Here is a 21,047-nt window from a genome sequence, read left to right on the forward strand (position 1 = left end):
CTCCCCCCGCCCTCCCCTGCCCCTCCGTCCCCGCCGCCACCTTCATCACCAAAAAGGCATTCATCATATTGTCCTCCGCCTCCGTCAGTTTTCCACCTTTAGAGTACCACCTCAATACAGCATCCACTTAGGATGCTGTACGGTACACAACGACTTCGTCACTTTCACTCGATTCAAATCCAGGCGAAGATAAAAACCGTTGCATTATTCCTTGTGTAGAAAATAGTGAGGGTTCGCTCGAGGTTTCGAGGCAGAAGAAGTAGTCGAGGACGCCGGAGATGCGCCGTGGATTCAACATTTTTTTTTATTTACTATTGCACAATACGGCACTAGACGTTACGTTATGTCGCGCACCAGTAGAGTCGCGATAACCGATTACAGTTCACTTTTTTATGGGTTTCATTTGCGGGTAATTAATGGATTTTTTTTGCCCGAGGGGTTTTTCAAATACTTTGACTTTTTGTGGAAGGGGGGTTTCATTGAAAGGTTTCGCTTTATTGGAGTTTATTTTATTTTGTTTTTGGTTTCAAATAATTCTCTCATTTTTCTGGTTGTTCTCTGCGCGCGTTTTCTGTTTGAACAGCCACAATTGAAAACGTTTAATTGTGGAGCTCATAAAATCATTTATGAACTGATTTATGAAGTACGCGAACTGGGTTGAATCTCAAATGTCTGAATGCCGCGGAGTTAAGAGTCTTGTAAATGTCTTGTAGCTTTGACTATGATTGATCTGATGTGATTAAAAAATGACATTTCTTCGCAATTTTTTTTTCAAAATGTTTTTAAACGAAAGTATTGTATTCGGAAAATCTGAAATTTCCAATTTTCAGTGTCAGAGTAATTAATATTGGCTTCAGGAGGACAATGTTGGCCGCCAACGTTGGCCCAATATTGGCCCAACGTTGGCTGCCACTGTCGGCTTAATGTTGGGACAATGTTGGCTTAATGTCGGGACAATGTTGGCGACCAACGTTGGGGTCATGTTGGCTGCGAATATTAAGGCAATGTTGGCTCAACGTTGGGCCAATGTTGGCTACCAATGTTGGGGCAATGTTGGCTGCCAACGTTGGGCCAATGTTGAATCCAATGAATCCTTTTATTAAATTCAAAATACATCCTCACAAGAATTCCATTCAGACGCAAATCGTTGATTTACTATAAAAAATATATTATCCCCTCTGTGACACCCCGCGATAGCCATCTCCCATGTCATGACATCTCCCAAGCAGCCCCACTGAAAAAAATTTAATTCTACACCTCATAAAATAGCAAACTTCCTCAGCCATCCAGTAACCCACTTCTGATCGATTATTTACATTACTTTCTCGAGCAATTCTGTTTTCCCTTAATAACAAATTTTACAGCATCAATGCGTCCGTAATGTCTCGAAAGTCGAGAAGATTTCCAATAGAAAATCCCACCAAAGCCGGCTCTATCCCTCGTAATTTCATCCTCGCTCCTATTCAACGAACCAAGCGATCCAACCCAACAATAAGAATCATTAATCTTGTTATCCAACTCTTTCCACCAAGAGAGCTCCGATAAATAATTTCATTGTGAGTCCTTGGTGTCATTACTTCCCTCATTACCCAGGAATTTCTGAATAATTCATCGTAAAAAATGTCTAAACAAATGATATGTTAATGCCCCGCAATGTAATCAATTCCAACACTTATCATAATAATCGATTGAAATTCATATAAACTGCAGTGATTCCGTTAGAACCCGGAAATGAATGATTATTCGGGTACTGTTGTGCTTCCGGCTGAGACACCTGTCTCCAAGCCCCTAGAGGTGCAGTCGTTTCATAAAACTAAAATGTGACAGACGTGTCTCTCCGGGCTTACGGGATCGTTCAGTCTGAATTTGTCCACCTCCAACACCAATTTTACATTCCTATCGGTCCTAGCGCACGTGACGATGGTGTCGGTACTCCTAAATGAATTTTGGAGGCTCCTGAAAGACCATCACACTTAATTTTTTGGAACGAGGACTCCTTTTCCGATGATACCGAGCGTTATTTAATTTCAACGTTTTTCCGCGGTTATTTTTTTTTTAATGGGAAGGCATGGCATTTAACATGCTGATCATTCGCATGAGGAATTATTCAAGAAAACTGGATCGTCGAGGCTCGAGTGTAAGCGAGAAAGTTATCCGTTGTCGCTGAAAGTCCAGAAACTGGCATGTACGCATATATTAAAATGCTTCTTACTTTATGAGTCCAGCGGTTTGTTTCGCGGCCTTGGTTTTTATTAACCGGGGACAAATGTCTCTCATTCTCACTCAGAATCCATGACGGAAGTTGGGTTAATCATCCAACCGCAAAAGGCTGATGTTGTTGAGTTGTGATGATGGTGGGGGTGATACAGCGTGATAAATTCTTGAAATTATTTTATCCTGTCGTTTATTAGATTTTACAATCTCAGAAATGAAGAGTTCATTATGTATTATACACTATCCACTTATGCCCTTTTGACTCTACGACTCATGTCATCATTCAGAAGGTGATGAAGACCATCTGCAAGGCGGCAGAATCTTAATACCATTCGTTCTCCGAAAGCGGATCACGAAAAAGTAATTAAAAAATTAGAGTGGAATTGTTCTCAATGAGAGATCAATATAAAGCGAGATGAGCCTCATTTGAAGGGGATGAATCGGTTTAAAAAATGATTAAAAATGCGAGGTGATGGCTGGTCTAAGCCGCCATATTGCTCGGGGAATCCCCGTCACTTCGAGGCGCGTGCCAATGTGGCAGCGCACGCATGTTGGCGGGAGAACCCGGAAATTAATGAAATTGAGAAGTTGGGCTGAGCATCCAATTGCAAAAGGTTGATGTTGTGGAGTAGTAATGATGATGGGAGTGATACAGCATGATTATGTATAACATACTGTATGAAAAAATTGTTTATTGTATTTTAAGAAAAGGAAAAAAAAGAACAAAATTTAAAATATTATAGGATAATAAATAATATAGCACATTATATGTAAATACGTATACTATACACATACTAAACTATACCAAATTGAATAAAAAAAATATTTTCAATGTTTTATTTCTAAACGAGGGTGACAACTTTTTACGTATTCTTGACGGAAACGTGAAATCTTGAATCTCATAACAATACCAGTTTTTTTATTTGAAATAGAATCATTCTACTTCGTAGAAAAATCTAACTGGTCCTATCCACTCCTGAGGTACGTAATGTAGAGAATACGGACTAATCTAATTAAATAGTAATTACAAAATACTCAATAGTAATTAAAAACTTGGAGTGGAATAGTTCCCGATAAAGGATCAATATAAAACGAAATGAGGTTCATTTGAATGTGACGAATGATTTTAAAAAATTATTAAAAATTCCAGGTGGCGCAGGTCTAAGCCGCCATATTGCCATCGCTTCGAGGCAACGGGGATTCCCAGAGTACTTGGCAATATGGCGGCGCCTAGAGATCATCAGCTCACGTTTTCAATCTTTTTTTAAAATTATTTCTTCCACTCAAACCCGTCTCATCGCGTTTTATCCTATTCTCGTGACAAGAACAATTTCCAAAAAATATTTCTTATATTTTTTCGCCCGAAACGTAGCGAAAATCTTTTGAGAAGAATTTTCCCGCCTGTCGGGAGATTTTTTGAATAAAAAATTGAAAAATAAAAGCAGAGAAGTAGCAAAAGCATGATTTTAGTAATCATGATTGTTAAATTTTATCAATTCACCAAAAGATAATGCTATTTTTTTAATGCGAAGTGAGCAATGAAATCGCCCTGTAATTTACATTTAATGAGGTGATACATGTTCCCGAGAGATTGAACTTTTATTTTCAGTTCTCAAGGGGAGCATTGCACGAGTGACAAACAGGAACTTGGTAATTCGCGACGCGTGATATTTCGCAGTTGGTGACGAGACGTTTGAAAAAAGTACCGACCGTCGAGGTGGCTTCTCTCGAGGTGATATTTATCGCCGAATACTTGAGTTTAATATTCATTGATCCGACGAAATTATGAATGAAAGGAGAATGGTTAAAACTGACATTTTGGGTTGAGTGAGATAAAATATGAATTGAGTGATGAAATATTCCCCTGGTTCCTTCTTCATTCGATTATCGAAGTGGGAAAATGGGAATTTAATGACTTTATATGAGCGGCGTGAATTCTGAATGAAAATGAGTTATCGAAGGTGAAATTGGAGTCGCAATGTCATCAACGTACTTCGCATTTTATAGGACATTTCGCGGAGTTTTTATGCATATTATCAACTGTTTAATATTTCCCGATGACTTCGGTGAGATTGATGATATGCATCCGACTTTTATTTCAGGAGATAATGACGACGAGTCGCTTATTTGGATATTTTCTCGTTTTTAATCTCGGATATCGCGAGGTAAAACGTGTCAGTGAGGAATAAAATAAAGTGTGAGTTAATAAAAAAACCAAAAAGTGTAAATAAAGATAAAAAAGGAAGACTTTTGGCAGTTTAAACAATGTAAATTATTTATTTATAATTTAATTTTGATTTATAATTTTTATTATTTATTTATAATTCAATTTTAATGCATAATGTTTATAAATAAATAATTGTCAATTGTTTATTTATAAAATTTATAAATTAAAATTAAATTATAAATAATTATAATTTAATAATTATTTAATATTATTTATTTATAAAATTTATAAATTAAAATTAAATTGTAAATAAATTATTATTTACTTACAAAAAATCCGAAAGTTTAAACAATTTAAATTGTTTATTTATAAACAACGAATGTTTCAAAAAATAATAATTCTGCGCAAAATGTAAATTTAATGACACTTTTACATTATAGATTCAACGAAAACGGTTGAATCTATAGTAAAAGACTAAAAGTAAAAGACTAAACTGTAAAAGATACTTGGACATCCTTAATTCATACAGGAATATATGAATAGAATAGTTCATGAAATTGTGGCACAATGATCCACCTACAGACTGGGTTTTTTAAAATCGTTGACAACTTCGAATACAACACCATGAATGAGTCGAATTCCGCCTCATTTCAAAGTCAAAAAAATGTATTGAAAATGACGCAAGATTCTTTGGCATTTAACTCTCTCGATTTTGAGTTACTGACCATTGAAACTGATCCATTTAGCCCTGCTTTCTCTTATAAAGATACTCACACTCAAGGCTATTACTCAGGAAGGTACAGGACCAATTTTGTTGTAATTGGGGCGTAAAAGAGTGAAGCCGATTTAATAATTATTTTTTGGGTAATTGGTAGGAAATGATTGTTCGGACAAAACTAATAACTCGAGAACTGCTCCACGGGCAATCATCAGTGGACTATTTTTTTCTGAAAAAAAAATTTTTTATGAAAATTTCATGATCATTATCACGCATTCGAAAATTACATCAGAAATTTATTTTAAAAAATTGTAAAACAAAAAATTAATGAAAATTTGATATTTTCATTTAATTTAGGAAATTGAAAAGTTGACGGTTATGAACTATTATTAGATTAAATAATTATTTTTAATTGAACAATTATTGCTAATTTATTAAAAATTATGCATCTGCTGGATTTCTACTAAAAATTTTGTTATTAATAAATTTTGTAGATTTTTTGCGAATTTGTTTAATAGAAATTTTGATCGGGAAATATTTTATGAAATCACTCAATAAATAAAAATGTTCCGATTTTTTTCTTCAATTGTTCAACAAATGATGAAAAAAAAAAATTCTATTGTTTTTTGCTTGTCGAATTGTAATATCGAATAATGTTTCTAAATTCGGCATCTTTAAGAAACAAATAGCTAAAAAAATATTAGATCTAATTAGTATCTATAAATCGCCTCCGAATTTTCTAAAATTTAATGTATTCTCGACGAAAAAATTCTTAAATAAAAGCATGTGACATTTTATCCTCTCAAGTATAAAATAATTAAATAGAAAACACGATTTCTCTACGAATTTGATTGGAGTTTTATTAGAACTCTATTGACATTCTATCAGAAATTCTCGATCATAAATTTTCCTTTTTTTTTAATTTTAGTTTCTAATGAGAAACGAGTAAGATTGAACGGAAAAAACTTGAAAAAATAACATTTACGATTTGAAAAATGTCAAAAGAATAATAATTTTCAAAAGAAATCAACCCAAGGAAGATCATCGAATTCTCTAATGAAATTCTAAAAGACCTTCAATAGAAATTCAACAGAATTTCTCAGAGAAAGCGCTAGGTTTCCCTATTTAATTCCAAAAAAACAAATCCAATGCTCAAAAAGAAATTAAAACTCCTCGGAATTCTATAATAATCCTACGACTTCTGAGATTACGTCAGACATCTATTCTAGGAAAAATGTAGAAGAACAATCCCTAAAAAAATTGACATTTCAATTCAGTGATGACCCAGACGTTGAATCTGCGACGAACTCGTTTCTGAAACCAGTAATGGGATGAAAAATAAAAATCCCTCGTTTTTTCGTCCAATCTCGACAAAAAAATTCCGAAATTCCGGTGGTTAGATTTAATCCCAATTTTTTTTTCGAAAAAAAACAAATCTGAACAATTCAAACTGTCAACGTGAATTCAATTTAGGATAAAAATAATTCATGGATTTGCGTTTTTATGTTGCTTTTTACTCTTAACAGCAAGAAATAAAGCCTAGACCCAGAAAAATTGTTCACTTGAATCAATTAAAAATCGTTATTTGAAATTATTTACTTGTTTCAAAAAAAAGGATTACTTATATCAAATAAACAATTGATTAATTTCAATTAAAATTTTTATGAAATTCAGGGAGATAATTTATTTATTCTAAATGAATCATTTATTAAAATCAAATAAACACTTTATTCGTTGCAAATGAATAGTTTTTTCATTTTAAGAAAATCACATTTTCATTTTTTTGTAAAGGAAATTCGAAATTATGTTTCAACTGTATTCGCGTGTCATATGTAGAAAAAGTTCGTTTCATTTCGACTGATTCGCTCTCAATAATTATTGCATTTTTCTCAAGTTCGAAGAAAAACGGTATTTAGTTTAAATTAAAAAATGTTCTTACTATGAGAAAAATCTTCATTTACTTATTATCAACGAAGAATTTATTTGGATTAAATGAATATTCATTAATAATTAAAAAATCATTTATTTGATACAAACAGCACCTCAACTAAACGAAAATTTAAAAAAATCATGAATATTCAGAATTATTATTTTTTTAAACATTTGGTATGGATAAATAAATAATTGAAATTGTTTAAAATTTGTTGATTCCGAACACATGATTTTTGCAGTGAAAAATTGATTGTTTACAAATTATTTATAAAAAACGCTTGTAATTTTTAAAAATTGCAATTTTTTAATTATTTCATCAATCTTCTTATTCTATTCTATTTTTTCAGATTTTGAAAATGTTTTCAAACGATTCAATATCGAGATTCAAATTCAGACCTGCAAATTTTAGATAATAAAATCATTCTAAAATATCCGGAAACTTGAGGTTAAATGGAGCTCAAATAAAAGCTCTAACGTTCGACTAAAAAAGTAGAAAAGCATTTCACTGGAGAAAAAATAGCTGAAGTGCTTGAATATCCTCAAATAAAAACTTTATTTCCTCCTATTCAAAAAGTCTTACTCATTTCATTAAAATAAACCGTATTTTCCTTAAATGAGAAGTTTATTTCGTACTATTTAAATAAACTTATTCATTTCCTTCAAACAAACCGTATTTTATTTAAATAAATTATTTCTCTGGGTGCAACGACTAGACGAGAGACTCAAGGATGGCATTTTCATAAGCCCCTCTTCTCCCCCAAGGTACATCGTTCCACAGGTACGAAGCCATAGGGACGAAGAAGGTGGGCCCCAATGGCGCTGGATAAACCTCTTCATGACGGTCTCGTCAATGCGTTCGTAAACCCCGGGAAGGGGAACGACACGTGACCAATGACTTATATAAAGCCTGAAGACCGGCAGGGCGCCAACACAGAGTTCTCCTTAACCAGGGGGATAACCAGTGCCCTGATAAAAAAAAGAAAGTTCTCCCGAACAGTTCTATTATTTTTGTATTATATTTCCCCTTAATTTAAAAATTAGTTGTCAAGAAAAAAAATATTAATCATGAAGACGTTCATCGTTGTTGCCGCTGTCCTCGTAGCTGGTACGTAGACAAAACCAGTGAATGTGCCGCATTGTGTGTGAACTACTTAATTAATCGAAAATCATCGTGTGACGTCTCCGAGGAAGTCGACCTTTTTCCAATTAAAATCAAGTGATCGATTTTTTATCTATTTTTCCACTCGTCGTGAATTGTTTTTAAATCGTTTTTAAAAAGTCGTGAAGTATCGAAAAGAAAAATGTGATTTTTTTCGCTTTCGTGAATAGAATTTTGAAGTATTTTTTTTTTAATTCGATGGGAGGGAATTTTGAGATGGATTAGCAGTCGATGCATCATCGAGATCATTGATACCGCGGAGTGAACGGGATGCTGAGAAGAATCCGGTACACTGTCGGTTTGGCGAGTGAAAGTACCTCGGCGAAAGTCTTTGTGCCCCTTACATAAGACCATATTCTCGATTTTATTTCCATATATTGGACACTCTCGACTGCACCCCAAACGCCCTTCAAAAGCCCGAGGAAAAAGCGACTCGCGAATGAAAATAATAAATGGTCATGTATTATTAATTGAATTAATTTTACTTTCAGGGTCAAGTGCACAGGATTCATTCAAATGTCCGGATGACTTTGGATTCTACCCCCATCACATATCATGCGACAAATACTGGAAATGTGACAACAACGTGGCTGAGCTCAAGACTTGCGGCAATGGTCTGGCATTTGACGCATCAGACTCAAAATTTTTGACTGAAAATTGTGATTACATTCACAATGTTGAGTGCGGCGAGAGGACGCAGTTGGAGCCACCGATTTCTACTCCACACTGTGAACGGCTCTATGGGATTTTCGCTGATGATAAGAAATGTGACACGTTCTGGAACTGCTGGAACGGCGAGGCCTCCAGGTATCAGTGCAGCCCTGGACTTGCGTACGACAGGGAGGCGCGGGTTTGCATGTGGGCGGATCAAGTGCCAGAATGCAGAAATGAAGGTGAGTAATTTTTTTTTTTCGTGGAAAACGTATCAGCAGCGAAGGGGTCAAACGATTTAAGCCGATTTTGGCCATTGGCCAGGTTTCAATGAATATCTCGAAATCTAGGGGAGATAGCAAAATTTTTCTCAGGACCTTTTTGGTAGCACTAGATTCGCTCTATAAAAAAGGTTATTATGAAAATTTCACTATCTCGCTTAAGTTCGGAGATATTTCTGGAAAATTCAACTGAAGACTGAATCGATTTTGGCTTTTGGTCAATCTTCAATGAATATCTCGAAATCTAGGGGAGATAGCAAAATTTTTCTCAGGACCTTTTTGGTAGCACTAGATTCGCTCTACAAAAAAGGTTATTATGAAAATTTCACTATCTCGCTTAAGTTCGGAGATATTTCTGGAAAATTCAACTGAAGACTGAATCGATTTTGGCTTTTGGCCAGTTTTCAATGAATATCTCGAAATCTAGGGGAGATAGCAAAATTTTTCTTATGACCTTTTTGGTAGGACTAGATTTGCTCTACAAAAAAGGTTATTATGAAAATTTCGTTATCTCGCTTAAATTCGGAGATATTTCTGGAAAATTCAACTGAAGACTGAATTGACTTGAACCGTTTGATCACTTCGCTAGTGATTTTTTTGTACTGATCTTCTCCAAACTCGTAAAAGTGAAAATCACTAGGGAATAATATCGTTTACGAATAGGGCCATGGGGTTTTTTTAATCGCGTGGTTGGCCAGTCCGAGCCAAAGGCGCGGAAGTCAACTCCACGCGAGTAAAAACCCCATGGCACTCGTCCTGAAATCTACTATTTCTTGGAAATTTTTTTGAATTCTGCGGGGAATTGGTGAAGTAGGATAAGTGCATTTTTCTTGAGAATACTTTTTTTGTGGAATTAATTCCTAACAGTTTGTAGAAGCGATTTGGGATTTTTTTTTTGAAAAATATGAATTTTTTTTTTTCTCAGAGAAAAATGTCGGGCGACAAATGGAGTTGAAATTTTTGGAATTTATGGCGCAGTTGTATGTCAGTTTTAAACGTGTGAAATTTTGGAAATTGAGTTTAGAGGGTTGATTTTTCAATTTTGAAAGATGAATGAGTGAAAAATGAAATTTCACTTTCAACGAATTTTGTGAGAAATTGGATTTAGGGGGAGAAAATATGGAATTTTATATTTGAGGGAAAATTCACTAAAATTTTACATTTTGTAGTTGAATTATGCTAAATTTCAAATTGATTGAAAATTCAAGAATTTATTTGCCGCAATTTTCCTGATTTTTTGTGATTTTCATCAAAAAAATGTACCAGAGTCTACAGTTCTCATTGATTTTTCATGAAATTCTGAATTTTCAATGACGAAATTCCTCGGAATACCAGTGGAAATAAAATGTGATGAAAATTCCCTAAAAGTTAACCGGAAATTTCCGCTAAAAAAAAGTTGAATTTTTTTTAAATTTGTGCAGTATTTGCAAGTCAATTTTAAATATGAATTTTCATTGAATTCAAGATCAAATCATTCATGGAATCTCTTATTAATTTAGGAAGTATGATAAATTTGGTTTCGATCGTTGAATTTCAGGTTTGAATTAAAAAAAAAATTAAATTTCCTCGGAAAAATTCATTTTTCCGGGATTCATTTCTTTACCTAAATTTCTTCCCCTGACTTTAGCCCGTCCCATGATTTCTATATCTTTCAAATTTCTATACTAAGTTTCCAAAAATTGCCTGATGCACATTTCATGTAAATCCGTAAACTTTAAAAATTCCATAATGATTACTTCAAATTTCAAAAGACGAAAACTAAACTCGACGCATTCAAGTTCTCCCAAAGAAATAATGAACATAATGAATGCTTCGCCGAACGCCAAAACCGATTGCATAATTCCCATTTTTGGAGAAAGAAACTCCTTCTGACATTATAAATTCACCGAATGTTCCCTTCAATACGTAACAAATTAGTATTCAGATCAGATAGTGGCGATAGTGTTATTTAACACGTTTAATTCACGCTTATATCTCAGGGAATGGAAAATAAATGTCCGAGTGTCGTTAGAAAGCGGGCGAAATTAGCTATAGTAAACACTGTAAATTATTTTATTCAGTAATAAAATTAGACGCGTGAATTCGAGGTCTTATGAACCTGCAAACGATATCGCGAAAGACACAAGATTTTTGTAAATTTATTTTTGCTTCCGAATGGAGGCATTGTATTCGTCAAATTCGGAAGTTTCAATTTTTTGCGTCAGGATAACTAAAAAATGATTGTTTAAATGAATTAAGTTGTGATTTAAAATATTTTTCACAATGTTATTTTAATCGGGTTCAATCATGGGATTGATTGCAGCATCTGTTGTTGAAAAAAAAATTGTTGAACACCAAATTATTAGTTTTAGTATTCAGGGAAAGGTAAAAAATTTTAATGTTGGGGCAATGTTGGGGCAATGTCGGCTGCCAACGTTGGGCCAATGTTGGGGCAGTGTTGGCTGCCAACGTTGGCCCCATGTTGGCTGCCTACGTTGGGCCAATGTTGGGCTAGTGTCGGGGCAATGTCGGCAGCTACCGTCAGAGCAATATTACCCGACAACGTTGGCTGCCAACGTCGGCGCAATGTCGGCACAATGTCGGCTGCCAAAAATTCGCAATTTCCACCCGAATTTCCTAAACTAAAAACCTTATTATTAATTTTTCTGCAGAAGTAGCCGGAGGTTTCAGTTGTCCCGCAGCCGGTGAAGTGGCGGGAGCATCCGGAAGTTTCTCCCGTCACGCTCACCCAGACGACTGCAGAAAGTACTACATCTGTCTCGAGGGAATAGCGCGTGAATACGGTTGCCCGATCGGCACGGTCTTCAAGATCGGCGACTCTGACGGCAGTGGCGCCTGCGAAGACCCCGAAGACGTTCCCGGATGGTGAGTCCCCCCCCCCACGAATACTAAATTAATCAATTAACTGTTTCCCCCCCCCCGGGTCTAACTATCAGCCTGCCCCCCATTTGTTCGCTAAAACATTATTCATGAATCGCACGTACGCACATACATTATAGCACAAAAAATTGATGCATGACCTCATCCTGATCCCCTGTCTCGTCTGATCCACAGTGAGGATTACTATGGTGACCTGGACCTCAAGAGCATCAGGAAGAGTGAACTGCTGGCTGGTATTCAGGGCTCTGGAGAGTCGAGGGTGGCTAAACCACAGGCTAAACCCAGGCCAACGCCAGTGCCAAGACCCTCACCCAATCAAGAATAAAATCCATCTCCCATTCTAAAGATCAAAGCAACAAATTCATTCACATTCCAAAAACCCAACTCCCGAGTGAGTCGAGAATCAATAACACTGGAGTGCCAAAGCTGTGAAGATTTAATTAGAAGAAAAAAAAAGAGTTCATTCTCGACTCAACAATCCCCCTCTCCCTCTCCCTCAACTCCTCCTCACTTTATTTTTAATTTGACGATGAAACAAGACAAAATTTCGTAAAATAAAATGACAAAAAGAATAAAACTAGAAAAACAATTCAAACTCCTGGTGTCTCGCACTGCACTCTTCCCTAATTCCAGATGATTATTTAATTATTTAATTGCATGTTGAGCTAATTGTTGTGTTAACGAGAGGTGAGGAATCATAGAATTTCAACGGATGGAAGTGGAACGGAAAATGTCGCTCACTGGGTGATCTAACACTTGTCTGTGTTCAATCGTACTTGAAGAATCACTCGTTAATTATTTTCTGTTTCTTCTATTTTTATCGAAATGACTGAAATTACTCCAGCGAGGATTACTACGGCGATGTGGACCTGAAGGCGCTGCGCAAACTTGGCTACAGGAAGTAATGACAGCGATAGAATAAAAAAAAGAGAAAATAATAATCAACACGATGGAGATAAGTCTCATCGGGAACGACGGCAGATAACGAATCGAGAGAGAAATGGTTTTCGTGGATATAAATCACTGCTTCGTGTGTGGATTATCAGTCACGCTCTCTAATTCACCTGAGAAGCGTTTTTTTTCGGTTATTTCGTTCAGTGGTGAAGTGGTAAGACGAGAAAATTCAATTTCTCCCGGACTTCACATTTTATTTTTTAGTGAATATCTTAGATATTTATGGGAGATGATAATATTTTCATGAGTGAACTTTTATCTCTTTTTAATTTAGAGATGTTCACGGAAAAATTGTTTCAATTTTACCAATTCATTAGTGTGAAATTCTAAAACAAATTAAATTAAAATATTTTCTTCTTTTGTATTGTGCCTTTATATTGTAGTCGTGTAAATAAATGAAAATATAATTTAGAAATCGTAATTTGTGTCATCTGCTCAAACGAAAGTGAATAAAAATGTCTTTCTCGAGTTAAATTGTCTCTTTCATTTTTTTCAATACATGAGGGCAAAAGAAAAAAAATTATTTGTAGAAAGTTGATGTGGCATTATAAAAGATGAGAGTTTCGTGAAGTTGTGCGATCTTGAAATATATCGAAACTTCAATGGGTCGCGTGAAGTTGGTCGATAAAAACGTGCGGTATTTTCAAATTCTTGAGACTCACAAATTATTCTTTGGCATTTTTCTCATGTCTAACATGCGCGAAATTAAGTAATTCTTCCTTCTGTATTTTCACTCATCATTTCCTTTCGTGAATCACTAATTGCAATTTCTTTCATTTTCTTTTTTCGCGAATCGCATAAATTTGATTCTCTTCCATTTTGTTCTCCAAAAATGTCAATTTTTTTCGTTCGAGAAAAATTTAGAAAGTTATTCAATTTTTCTAGAGAATTCTCGAATTTCCGGAACAATTCAAGAAAATAGTTCACGTTTCTAGAAAATCGATTCCTAACGCTTCCCTTATTTTCAACAATTACGGGTATTGATCGGGCTACTTTGAAAAGTTGAAAGCAATTGACCAAAAAATCAAAATCATTCACTAATTTCTGACTTATCCTTCATTTTTATAATGCATTTATGCATTACAAAAAACGCAAAATTTCAAAGAAATGCATAAATTTTTCACAATGCAAAAAATTTATGCATATGCATTTCCGCATATATGAGTACATAAAATTTCGCCCAAGTAAATGAGGTGATAGATCATGCGCTCGCGTCCGGTCTAGTATCATTATAAACGAAGTGCTATTCCACCGATTTATCGTTTCAAGTCAATTCCACGCGTCGATGATTCGGCGAAAGCAACTAGAACTTCTATCTGACAAGACGCATTTTCCCCTTGCGCTTGATGAAGTACCGTCGAAATCCTTGAATTCCGCTCCACATTCGTTCCACATGTTGGAACATTAAGATTTCACCATCCGATTTCACATGCAGGCGTATTAGAACAATTGATGAGTTTTAAGGTTTAGTTCAAATCGATTGGGATAATAGACACGGATGAAAGTTCCAGATACACAGCGATTGTTAACGCAAAACGATAAACCTTGAACTCTATTTTTAGGTACATTGTAACAATCAATCCTCATTCATCAACTAGTAAAGAGAAAATAATTAAAAATTGCTTATCACTTCAGGGGAGCTGAACGCTGCTGACGCCAGAATTCTTGACGATTTTTCAGAAATGATATGCCTTCCTCCGCGTACTTTGTTATGTGCTGAGCTGACTCCTGATGAGCTGCTTTCACATCTGAAACGATAAATCAAATATTTCTAGAAAAACCTGCGAATTCGCCAGAAAATTCCATTGCATATCTACTACTTAAAAAACTTATCAGCGCGTTTCGTTCAATAGAAAGGTTCAACGAAAGTATTCTATAGAAAAAATCCATAGAATTCCAATAGAAGTTCATGGAGCGCTTGACCAAATAAACAAGCGCTCCGCTTTGCCTAGCGTTCCACTTTCCCCTACGCCCCCCTCCCAAATCATCACAGCACTTTGTGAATAGAAGTAATAAAACAGGATATAGCATTCACAAATTGCAACAACCTCATGAAAAAATCCAATCCTAGTGATGAAGCATCTCAAAAGCCCGAGCCATATCCTCATAGATCCTCCCAAAAGCTTTATTGATCTTCTCCTCCCCATCCTTGATCGGATCCATGAACTTCATATAACTCAGCCTATAAATGATCGGTCCCATAGTGTCCTTGACCCCCTCCTAAGTGATCCTCTGCCCCATCCCCCAGCTTTGCCTAGCGTTCCACTTTCCCCTACGCCCCCCTCCCAAATCATCACAGCACTTTGTGAATAGAAGTAATAAAACAGGATATAGCATTCACAAATTGCAACAACCTCATGAAAAAATCCAATCCTAGTGATGAAGCATCTCAAAAGCCCGAGCCATATCCTCATAGATCCTCCCAAAAGCTTTATTGATCTTCTCCTCCCCATCCTTGATCGGATCCATGAACTTCATATAACTCAGCCTATAAATGATCGGTCCCATAGTGTCCTTGACCCCCTCCCAAGTGATCCTCTGGCCCGTCCTGTCCACTTGACCCAATAAACAAGCGCTCCGCTTTGCCTAGCGTTCCACTTTCCCCTACGCCCCCCTCCCAAATCATCACAGCACTTTGTGAATAGAAGTAATAAAACAGGATATAGCATTCACAAATTGCAACAACCTCATGAAAAAATTCAATCCTAGTGATGAAGCATCTCAAAAGCCTGAGCCATATCCTCATAGATCCTCCCAAAAGCTTTATTGATCTTCTCCTCCCCATCCTTGATCGGATCCATGAACTTCATATAACTCAGTCTATAAATGATCGGTCCCATAATGTCCTTGACCCCCTCCCAAGTGATCCTCTGCCCCGTCCTGTCCGCGCTCTTCACCGCTTCCATCGAGCAATCATAAAACTTCATGATATTCTTCAGCATCCCGAAGGTCTTATAAAACGGGCTGAACCTATCATAAGCGGAGTAGCTATTCTGCTGAAGGAAGTCATCCTTAAGCATCTTAGAAACCTCCAGCACGACCTTATCAGTCTCCGACAACGACCCCTTCCCCACGAGCTGGACGATCTCATTGAGCTCCTCCTCCTCCTGCAGGACCTCCTTCGTCCTCTTCCTGAGATCGCCAAATCCCGGAAAATGTTCGTCATAGAAATCGTCCAGAGTCTTCAGATATTTGCTGTAGCTCATCAGCCAGTTGACAGCCGGGAAGTGCTTCCGTTGCGCTAGTCTCTTGTCAAGCGCCCAGAAGACCTGAGTGATTCCCAGAGTAGCACTTGTCACGGGATCGGAGAAGTCGCCTCCTGGAGGTGACACCGCCCCCAAGATGCTGACGGATCCCTCCCGCCTAGGACTCCCAAGACAGAGAGTCTTGCCAGCCCTCTCGTAGAAGCTAGCCAGCCTCGCCCGCAGATAAGCCGGATACCCGGAGTCCGCTGGGAGCTCTCCGAGCCGTCCGCTGATCTCCCGGAGAGCCTCTGCCCACCTGGACGTCGAGTCCGCCATCATCGAGACGTTGTACCCCATGTCCCTGAAGTACTCGGCAATCGTGATGCCAGTGTAGATGGAAGCTTCTCTAGCAGCGACAGGCATGTTCGATGTGTTGGCGACGAGGGTCGTCCGCTTCATGATGGATTCGGTGGAGCCGTCAACCTCGACAGACAATTCTGGGAAGTCTCTGAGGACCTCGGACATCTCGTTCCCCCGTTCGCCGCAGCCGACGTAGACGATCACATCGGAGTTGGAGTATTTCGATAAGGATTGAGAGATGACTGTCTTCCCACAGCCGAAAGCACCGGGGATGGCTGTGGTTCCACCCTGGACGCAAGGGAAGAGAGAGTCGAGGATTCGCTGACCAGTCAGGAGGGGGTGGGAGGCTGGGAGCTTCTCGCAGGTGGGACGAGGGGTTCTGACGGGCCAGATCTGCAGTAGTGATGGGCAAAGTAAGATTCACTGAGGTCTAAATACTTGAGCACACAAGCACTTGACATCAAGTACAAAGTCGATAGATACTTAGTCTGTTGAAATATACCAAAATAATTAATTAAATTATCAAGAGTGACGTAGTTGGTGTGACGTGAGAGGTTTTCTACCTCCCTTAATTGAGTCACCAGTCGACTCAAAAACTTTTGCTCAACTAGCTACGGTCAGAGCTCACGCGGATTTCTCTCAAGATCTAACGTGACGCGACTAGGATAGGATTTGATTAGGTATTCTTCGTATAAAACAATCGAGCACCACTGTTACATTAATAATTGACAGTATATTGAATAGATAGGTAAAGTATAAAATCAACTGTTAAATGGGTTCGGTTTCGACGCGGATCTACTATAGATTTTTGGCTAGGAGAGGACGTCCGTCCATCTTCAACTCCTGCCGTACTCTGCCCTATTCCAGAGCTTCAAAGTCGTTGCTGGCCGAAAATGCTAAATAAGTGTTCTCACGGTTTTTCTAACTAACACGGCCATATGTCCATCACTGACAATGGCTAAGACAATCAAACAGCTCCATTCTGAGAAGCTGGACTCAGGTGTCACCGTGAGACTGCTTATTGAGCATTTGGGACTTTTTCTATCTAGAAAATATTAATTGAATAAAATCGACGTGTGAATATCTCCACACGTCACATTGGTATAAATGAGAGATGCTTGGGAGGTCTATACGACTCTCTGAAGCTGATTGTTTATTTAGCGTCATATAAACAAATGACGAACTCAAGAGAATGAAAGAAACGACTGTTCTCCTTTATCCCCTTTGTGGTGGATATGCGTATTGCTTATTAGTTATTTGATTTTGAGTCTAGTTCCTCGACGGCTCTCAGAGAGAAAGCACGTCTCTAATAAATGGTATCATTGCTCTGGTTAAACTGATTCAACTTATTTACTTCCGTAACCTGCATCCCATATTCCAACATAGTCCTTTCTATCACTGACCTGGAGCATACAGTACTCCGTGCATTCGTCTTCGAACTCCATCTCGAGAATAGTGTCGTCAACGTTGTAGCTTCCTGGAGGGGCGAGGTAGGTGACCTGTCCCTGGCACTTCGGGGGGATCATCATGTAGTGCTTGACTAAAGTATTCTCGAAGACGACTCCGTAGATGTCGCCACCAGTCACTGGGGATCCTACCCGGAGGTTGAAGGGCTGAAAGTCCCAGAGGGATCCTCTGTTGATGGGGGGCAAGTGGATGTCCTTCGGGATGAATATCTTGCCTGATACTTCTGCTATGGTCTGCAGGGGTCTTTGGATGCCGTCGAATATACCCCCGAGGATCCCGGGACCCAACTCCACTGATAGAGGGGAACCTGTCTTGAGGACCGGCTCGCCGACGGTTACGCCGCTCGTGTCTTCGTAGACTTGGATCGTCGCGGTGTCGTTTTCCAAGCGGATTATCTCACCGACGAGCTTGTTGTGACCTATTCTAACTATCTCGTACATCGCTGCACCTGACATTTTGCCAGCTGTCACCACCGGCCCGGAGACACCCATCACGCAACCGTATTCGGCTTCGCGGGTGCATTCCCGGTGGAAGTGGGTTGAGACGAACTTTCGACGTTTCTTGCCGGTCCATTTGCAACCGTCACAGGCCAGCGCCATTTTTTAGAGGAACGCGAGGTTGATAAATGAAGAACGATTCGATAGTGTTTTTTTGCGGGGGTGGGAATGAGGGTGAATGCAATATTTACGGAGAAAAAGAATGACTTTCCGTAATTTTATAATTTTTACAGACGACTCCCAGTATTAGACAAACCAGTCTAATTAAGAGGGATAACGTCAGTTTTTTTATATTTTCTGCCTTCTAATAAACGAAACATCCCGATTAAAAAGGATAACGGCTGGCAAAGCCGTCAAACTTTCAGGCTTTGCCAGCCGCCTGGACAGCCCCTGGACAAACGGAAAATCTGAATTTTTTGTGTGGATGAAACAAATACTGAAAAAATTCGCTGATCACATGAATAATTAAATTACCTGGACATTTCAATAAGTCCTGAAGATACTTTTTGTCCACATTGAGCTGTCCCAGTAAATTAGGGCAATTATTCTTCCGTTTGCTCTGCGACGACAGTCTCCTTTTATCCCCCGAGGACTCACTCATCGGTTTATCAGCACTCGTCGATCTCTCCGGCTCCTTCGCAGCCGTCGGCGCCGGGTCTTCGGGGATCTCCAAGTTGGCGGGAATTTTCGCAGCCTCAGTTTTATTAATCTCCTCCACCCTCGCAGCGGGATCGATTTTAATGGGCACACTGTTGTCTGAAATGCATTCACTGAGAATTTATCGGGTAATAAAAATTAGCTACACACCTCCTAGGATGTTTTGAATGGCCTCCTTGGCCTTTTGCACACCCAGACGAAATTGATCAAACTCCGGTCTAATCCTCATACCGCGGTAGTAATAAACGAGGCTCAATTCAAAGTCTCCTAGGTGATAAAGTGCCTCGGCTTTGTAGTACATGGCCCGTGCGTTCCCAGGGTCTTTGACTTTTTCGTTCAACGCCGCCTCAGCGTCCTCCAGGGCCTTCTGCGGCTCTCCCAGGAGGAGGTAACACTTGCTCCTCGCTAAGAGGGCGTTCTTATCGTTCGGACTCATTTCTAGGGCCTGGATAAAATTTCATAATAATTTAACAAGAATTAGCTGAATTTATTTCAATTATTTGGGAATTAAATTGCGTGAGACAATTTAAAAAAGTGATTCAAATTAGATTTTGCAAACAGTCTTTTTTTTAAGAATTGTTTGAGGTTTTTTTGTTATTGGAATTGGAAAAATGATTTTTTAATTTTTTTGGTAATTTTTGAAATTTTAAAACATGTTTTTTTAATCTTTCGAGTTTTAGAAAAATTGAACAAAAATCCAATTTGTTTTCTAATGCTTAAAACTTTTTAATCAACTGAAACAATTTCTTTTTTCTTGACAATTTTTAGAACTTTTACCACCTCTTGTCAAAAAATAAAATTGATACTAGAATTGACATTGAGAAAAATATTTTTTGCAATTTTGAAATTGAAACAAAAAAAAACATTTTTTAAAGAATTGTTTCACGTTTTTTTTCGTTTTTTGAATTGGAAAAACATTTTTTTGTAATTTTTGAAATTTTTAAACATGTTTTTTTCATTTTTTTGAGTTTTGGAAAATTTAAAAAAAAATCCAATTTGTCTTCTAATGCATAAAACTTCCTAAAGAACTCAAAAATTGTTCAAAACTTTTACAAATCCTTATCAACAACTAAAATTTATCATTTTTTTCCAGACATTGAAAAAAATATTTTTTGCAATTTTCAAAATAAAAAAAAAATCTTTAAGAATCGCGTAAAATTTCGAAAATTCCATTTGTCGACATAAATTTTCTTCAGCCATTTAAAATAAGAAATCAAATTAAATCCTTCAAACCCTCAAACTATTCCGAAAATAAATAATAAACCACGCAATACCCAACTAAAAGCTTGCAATTCCCCCAATTTCGTCCTTGAAACTTCAAAATTCGGTCAACCAATACGCACCCCCTTAACTCAATTAGCGATTTAATCCTTTTCAACTTGAATAAGACCTCCGGCCCTCCCGATGAGTCATTAAATTCCCCCGTAATAACCGCCCCCCAAACCTCCGCGATTCCTTAATCGTCCTCGAGTCAGGCGGTACCGTGTTATTCCGAGACATCGTAAATCACGATAGATTATCGGAATACCCCGCCCAGTCCCTAAACCGGAATACCTCAGCGGCATCCACAAATAAACAAAAAACAACCGTATTATCAATCTGTCCCCATCCGATTGCATGACCGAGCCAAATTGCTATCATTCTATTTCCCGCTCCTTAATTTCCTTTTTCCACGACGTCGCATTATTAAACCGGCCACGCGGTCGCATAATCCTTAATTCAATGACCCCCAGAGGGCACCCGAGCCAGGGTTGCCAGATTTTGTCAATTAAAGCCCCGGGTGAGATCCGATCAATTAGCCCCTCATGTATAGATATTCCAAATTTTTATTTTTTTCCTCATTGAAGTAGTTTTGAAGAAAATTGCGAGCTAATAAAAAACATTTGCTAGTTAGTACTTTTTTTAAAATAAATTTTTGAAAAATC

At 37.7% G+C, this 21,047-nt stretch overlaps 2 protein-coding genes across 3 annotated transcripts in view; one reads left to right on the forward strand and one right to left on the reverse strand.

Annotated features, from left to right (window-relative positions):
- Positions 1-7,977: 7,977 nt before the first annotated feature.
- LOC107038860 (protein obstructor-E) lies at positions 7,978-13,371 on the forward strand. Of its 2 annotated transcripts, none has more exons than XM_015258171.2 (4): positions 7,978-8,136; positions 8,682-9,083; positions 11,774-11,987; positions 12,847-13,371. In XM_015258171.2, the coding sequence occupies exons 1-4, from the start codon at positions 8,097-8,099 to the stop codon at positions 12,905-12,907; spliced, it is 717 nt and encodes a 238-aa protein (XP_015113657.1). In that variant the 5' UTR covers positions 7,978-8,096; the 3' UTR covers positions 12,908-13,371. The 2 variants fall into 2 exon arrangements, with proteins under 2 accessions (XP_015113657.1, XP_015113656.1); XM_015258170.1 differs by lacking the exon at positions 12,847-13,371 and adding an exon at positions 12,177-12,349.
- A 2,290-nt stretch (positions 13,372-15,661) lies between these two features.
- The window catches only part of LOC107038844 (V-type proton ATPase catalytic subunit A), an 11,129-nt gene continuing 5,743 nt past the window's right edge, over positions 15,662-21,047 (reverse strand). Inside the window, exons 2-5 of the mRNA XM_029126165.1 lie at positions 19,273-19,567; positions 18,923-19,221; positions 17,905-18,528; positions 15,662-16,894 (exon numbers count right to left, since the gene is read on the reverse strand). Coding sequence (XP_028981998.1) covers positions 15,662-16,894; positions 17,905-18,528; positions 18,923-19,221; positions 19,273-19,567 — 2,451 coding nt within the window. The remainder of the gene's footprint in view (positions 16,895-17,904; positions 18,529-18,922; positions 19,222-19,272; positions 19,568-21,047) is intronic.

Source organism: Diachasma alloeum, unplaced genomic scaffold, assembly GCF_001412515.2.
Source record: "Diachasma alloeum isolate Michigan unplaced genomic scaffold, Dall2.0 Dall_scaffold_00289, whole genome shotgun sequence".
NCBI lineage: Eukaryota > Metazoa > Arthropoda > Insecta > Hymenoptera > Braconidae > Diachasma > Diachasma alloeum.

Bases quoted from the DNA above. Each gene is read 5' to 3' on its own strand.
- LOC107038860 (XM_015258170.1), top strand. From the start codon at position 8,097: ATGAAGACGTTCATCGTTGTTGCCGCTGTCCTCGTAGCTG. The intron at 9,084-11,773 runs GTGAGTAATTTT...ATTTTTCTGCAG, and splicing joins GCCAGAATGCAGAAATGAAG to AAGTAGCCGGAGGTTTCAGT. The intron at 11,988-12,176 runs GTGAGTCCCCCC...TCTGATCCACAG, and splicing joins CCCGAAGACGTTCCCGGATG to TGAGGATTACTATGGTGACC.